The sequence below is a fragment of the Corvus brachyrhynchos genome, unplaced genomic scaffold (genome assembly GCF_000691975.1).
Source record: "Corvus brachyrhynchos isolate BGI_N302 unplaced genomic scaffold, ASM69197v1 scaffold46, whole genome shotgun sequence".
In the NCBI taxonomy this organism is placed as follows: domain Eukaryota; kingdom Metazoa; phylum Chordata; class Aves; order Passeriformes; family Corvidae; genus Corvus; species Corvus brachyrhynchos.
Window position 1 is genome coordinate 1671423 of NW_008238838.1, and position 4601 is coordinate 1676023.

A 4601-nucleotide genomic window follows, 5' to 3' on the forward strand; every position below is an offset into this window, starting at 1 on the left:
CGCGCCGCGCCCAGCCACTGGCACAGGGCTGCCTGGCTGGAGCAGCACACCTGGGGAGGGGAGAAACCCCTATCAGTGTTGCTTTCCTTTTCCCAGCTCTCTGGGGAGGATTTCCCACCCCCTCACCTCAAATGCCTGTGCATCCCTCTGACGGCAGATGAGCTCCTGGCTGTAGGTGACGTTCAGCAGCCCCCTGGTCACCTCCAGGATAGCCCGGGTGGGATACGGTCCCTGGAACACGAGGTCCTTGTCCCCGTATGCCACAGCCCTGGCACCCAGCAGCAGCCGGTGCGCCACATTCTGCTTGTCCCGGGGGTGGATACTGCCGAGGAAGAGGAGGAAGATGGGGTTGGTACCCAAAAATTCCATCCCTACACCCTCACCCCAGCCCAGGACTCACCTGCCATAGGGAGAGTGCTCATCGCCCAGATCCATGGCAACGGCCATGAAAGTGCTGGGCATCTTGGCATTGGGAACAACCCCCAGGTCGGCTGTCTGGTGCCAGCGGAGCCGGGCAAAGCTGTCGTCCGCACTCCGACGGCGGTAGGTGGACAGCTGGGAGTCACAGGGAAAATGGGGGAGTGGCTCAGCTTCCCAAAACTGGCCACTGCAGCCCCTGCATGGGATTTTCAGCACGTGGCAAAATGCGTCCATGTGTTTACAGCATCCTCTCCCTGCTGCCAACGTGGAAGTGGCCTCCAGTGTGAAGCCCCCCTGGGTATCCCCACAGGATCGTGGGGGCCCTGCCTCTCACCCTCCCACACCTGCACAAAGCCAAAGGGCAGAAGCTGCTCCGTCTGTCCGGCTGATCCAGCGTGGAACGCCCGGCGCCAGTCGGCGATGAGTGCAGGGAAGGTGCAGTTGTACTGGTCTGTGTGCAGGAGGGTGTTGTCCTCACCTATCCCCCAAAAAGAAGGGCTTATGAGAGCTCGGTGGGACAGCGGGGGCTGCTCCACCCCTGGGGAGAGAAATGGGGGCTCACCCTGGTACCAAGCAACACCCCGCAGGGTCATGTTGAGCAGCGGGTGGATCATGGCGTTCCAGAGCACGGAGGGCGTTTGTGGGCCAGAGAGATGCTGATGTGGGGAGGTGCTGGAAGACAAAGCTAGGCTTAAGGGGGTGCAAAGCACAAGGCAGGCTTCAAGTTAAAGCAAGCATCATGCCAAAGGGAGCTCTGGGGTCCCTCCTCTCCCTCTTTACCCACCCAGATGTGCCTTATGCTCTTGGCATGGGAGGGGACTTTATCCTAAGAGGGCATAAGGATGCACAGAGGGGGCAGTGAGGCTTCGGGAGAGGAGGTGGGGTGGGAAGGGATGAGGATACTCCCCAAAAGCAGTGTGGTACGGGGCAGGAGGTGTTTCCACGGCACCTTCTCTCACCTCCCCGTGTCCTCCGGGAGCCCACACGCCTGCAGAACCCGGCGGGAGGACCAGGCCTCGATGGGGGTCCCCCCCCAGGCCACCTCCACCAGCCCGATGGGGGAACCCAGAGCCTCATACAGGGAGCGCCCCAACAGCCAGCACACGGCCGAGAAGTAGGTGAAATTCCCGTGGCCCAGGTTTTCTGCTCAAGAAACAGCAGGCTGCAAAGGGAAAAAGTTGGGGAAAAGCCATTTCCAAGCTCTCTTTTGGAGGCCCATTGCACTCACCAGCCGTTGGAATGGACCAGGGCAGGTCGATCCGCTCCAGGTCCTCCAGCTCAACGTCGGAGCGGGCAGGCGCCGCAGCAAAGATACGGACGTAGGGATAGCGAGATGCCATGGCGAGCTCCTGGCTGGCATTGGCCACCTGAAGAAGGGGCAGGAGCAGGCAAAGCACTTCCCTGCCTGATCCCTACCTGATCCTGCCTGATCTGTGCTGGGGGGCCTTACCTGCAGGACCGTCATTGCCATGTTGCTCTGCCCGCTGCAAAGCCACACATCTCCAAAGTAGATGTCCCACAGGGTCACGTTCTCCAAGCCCTGCTCAGCTGTCAGTGCATAGGGACCACCCTGATCCACTGGGTCCAGGACAGTTGTCCATGTCCCAGAAGGTCCTGGAGGAAGAGGATGATTCTTATCTTCCACCACCATTATGAAGGCTTCAAGACCTTTGCCAGGATGTTGAGTGGGGAACAGGGTAAAGCTTCCCCACCACAAAGACAGGTTGGGGAAATGGATTTTGGAAGATCTCTGCCATCACAGGGACCTTCCTCCTGCAGGAATTAAGGGGTTAAAAGAGAAAATCTGGAAAACAAATGTGTGTCAGAGCAGAAGCTGCTGGGAGGAACTGGGATTACAGGAGCAGCTTGGTGTGTGTGACACTGAGATGTCTCTGGTTAATTTTAGAGGCGCCGAATTGAAGCGTAAAGATATTCTGCTAGAGCTTAAGAGTGGATTTTCTGACTGGATCCTGCAGATCTCCTGGATCGCTGCTCTCTCACAAGACACCTCCAGGCTCTTCAGGTTATGGAGGTGCCCTTGGCCAGCACTTTCACCCCCCAAAGGTGATGAGCTCCTCCCCGACTCTTCAGGCAGTGAGGTAGCTGGGATTTGAGGCGCCCCTGAGCTCTCCCAGCCCCAAGGAAGGCTCTGCTTGCACAGGCACCATCCTTTGGGGCTTAAAGATCCCACAGGATCCTCCAAGGGGTCATAGATCGAAAAAGAAGCCAGGAGTGCTCTGGAAATTCTTCAGACATGGTTTAGACAGGGAGAGAAGCTAAATTCCCCTTCTCCCCTCCACAGCCTCATCGCTCGGCTCAAGCCTGTGCAGTGCCACCCACTCCAGCAGCAGCTCGGCTCCCGCTGGGCGCCCACGGGATCCGCTGCTGGGAACCAAAGTGAGCAAAGGCTGGCGCCGGTGGGGAGGGGAATGGCTGAGCCCCCCCAGGTCTCCTGGAGAGGGAAAAGCACGAGCTGGAGATGTCACCACCACCTCTGCAGCCCCAGGGCAGCAGTGTGACAAACCTCAGGGTGCTGACAAACCTCAGGGTGGTGACAAACCCTGTCTCACCCCACCATCAGCTCTGATTTGGGCTCAGACAAATTCTTTGGCCACCAAAACCATCGGCCTCAGTTTCTAGTGAAGGTCTGGGACTGACCTTTAACCTGTGCTGTTTTCTCCATGATGATGAGGCCACCGGCCCCTGAGAGAATCACGGTGACCACAGCCCCCAGCTCCCCGTGGCCCCACACCACAGCCCCTGATGGCTTCTTCTGCAGCACCATGTGGTCACCATAGTAGGAGGCAAAGCCGAGCCTTCCCCCTGGAATCAGCAAACAGTGCAAACATCAGCTCTGAGAGGAAAACACCCTTTCCATGGCCTCTGATCCCCTCTTAAATACAGATTATTTGAGATCCCTCTTAATTTACAGCTTTCTGGTCAGCCTTAAGGTGGTTAAAATCCCCACAGAGCTGAGGAAGAGGCAGAATTTAAAGTCCACAAGAGGGAATTTGCCTCCCAAAGCACAGGGAGCATGTTACAGCTTGTATTACATGGATTTGGATACAGACTTTGGTAAAAATTCTTCTGTTATCAGCATGGGAGTGTCTCTCCCAACCCAGCCTTGCTAATAAATGTTCTGGTGTATTTTTCCCATGGAAAAAAGTTTGTCAAGGAGTGGGATGGGAAACATTGGGTGTGCAGCATTGGCAAAGGCACCTTCTGTGGGGACAGAAGCAGAAGGCTCAGCCCTGGCACCCCCAAAAGGCCCATTTTTGCAGTGTGAAAAGAAAATCATGCTTGAAAAGGGGGTCAGGAGCAACATTTGAGGGGTGATCTGAGATCCCCATTGACCAAATCAGAGCTCATGGAGCCTCATCTCCTCTGCAGCTCATCCTAGGCTGGGTTTAAGGAAGGAAAGGAAAGGAACGACGTCCTCAACCCCTCAGGAGTCAGCTGCATCGCTGGTCCCACTGCCTCATGCCACGAGGCTCTGGGAGTTATATAAAAAACAAGTCGGAGGAGAAAAAAAAAATTAAAACTGAGACGCCAGGGAAGAGTGGAGGCTATAAAAAGCAGCTGGGAGGAGGGAAGGGAGAAGAAGGGAGGAGGGAAGGGAGGAGAGCCCACGAGACACCACTGAGGAGCCGCATGTGGCTCCCACCTTACGTAAAGCATCGTCCCACGGCAGCAGTGCTGGGCCAAGGGCGTTGGGGAGGGGCTGGGGGTGTGAAGGGTATCAAAGTGGGACTCAAGGGGTGCAGAGGGCATCAAACTGGGGCTCTGGGAGTGCAGAGGGCACTGAAGCAGAGCTTGGGGGTGCAAAGAGTGTGAAAGAGGGGTTGGCAGTGACAAGGGCATCAAAACTAGGCTAAGGGGGAAGCCAAAGGCATCGCGGTGGGGCTGGGAGAGCACCAAGGGCCCCAAAGTGGGGCTCAGAGTAGTGCCAATGTCATCAAAGAGGGTCTGGGGGTTCAAGGGGCATCACAGTGGGGGGTTTGTGGGGGGTGCCAAGAGGGGCACCCTAAAACGCGGGGCTGGGGAGGTGCCAATGCACATAAGAGGCTCGGAAAGGCGCAAAGGGCACCAAATCAGGGCTTGGGGGAGCTTAGGGAATTCCACGGGCATCGGAGCCGGGCTGCTGCCATGCCAAGGGTTCTGACGGTGCCAAGCGCCCCGGA

General features: G+C 57.2%; 1 protein-coding gene across 1 annotated transcript in view; it reads right to left on the reverse strand.

Annotated features, from left to right (window-relative positions):
• SIAE (sialic acid acetylesterase) overlaps positions 1-4589 on the reverse strand; it is a 4805-nt gene extending 216 nt beyond the window's left edge. The window contains exons 1-9 of the mRNA XM_017738344.1: positions 3079-4589; positions 1871-2034; positions 1649-1787; positions 1380-1563; positions 983-1092; positions 765-898; positions 401-555; positions 127-322; positions 11-50 (exon numbers count right to left, since the gene is read on the reverse strand). Coding sequence (XP_017593833.1) covers positions 11-50; positions 127-322; positions 401-555; positions 765-898; positions 983-1092; positions 1380-1563; positions 1649-1787; positions 1871-2034; positions 3079-3205 — 1249 coding nt within the window. The 5' untranslated portion in view covers positions 3206-4589. The remainder of the gene's footprint in view (positions 1-10; positions 51-126; positions 323-400; positions 556-764; positions 899-982; positions 1093-1379; positions 1564-1648; positions 1788-1870; positions 2035-3078) is intronic.
• Between the last annotated feature and the right edge of the window lie 12 nt (positions 4590-4601).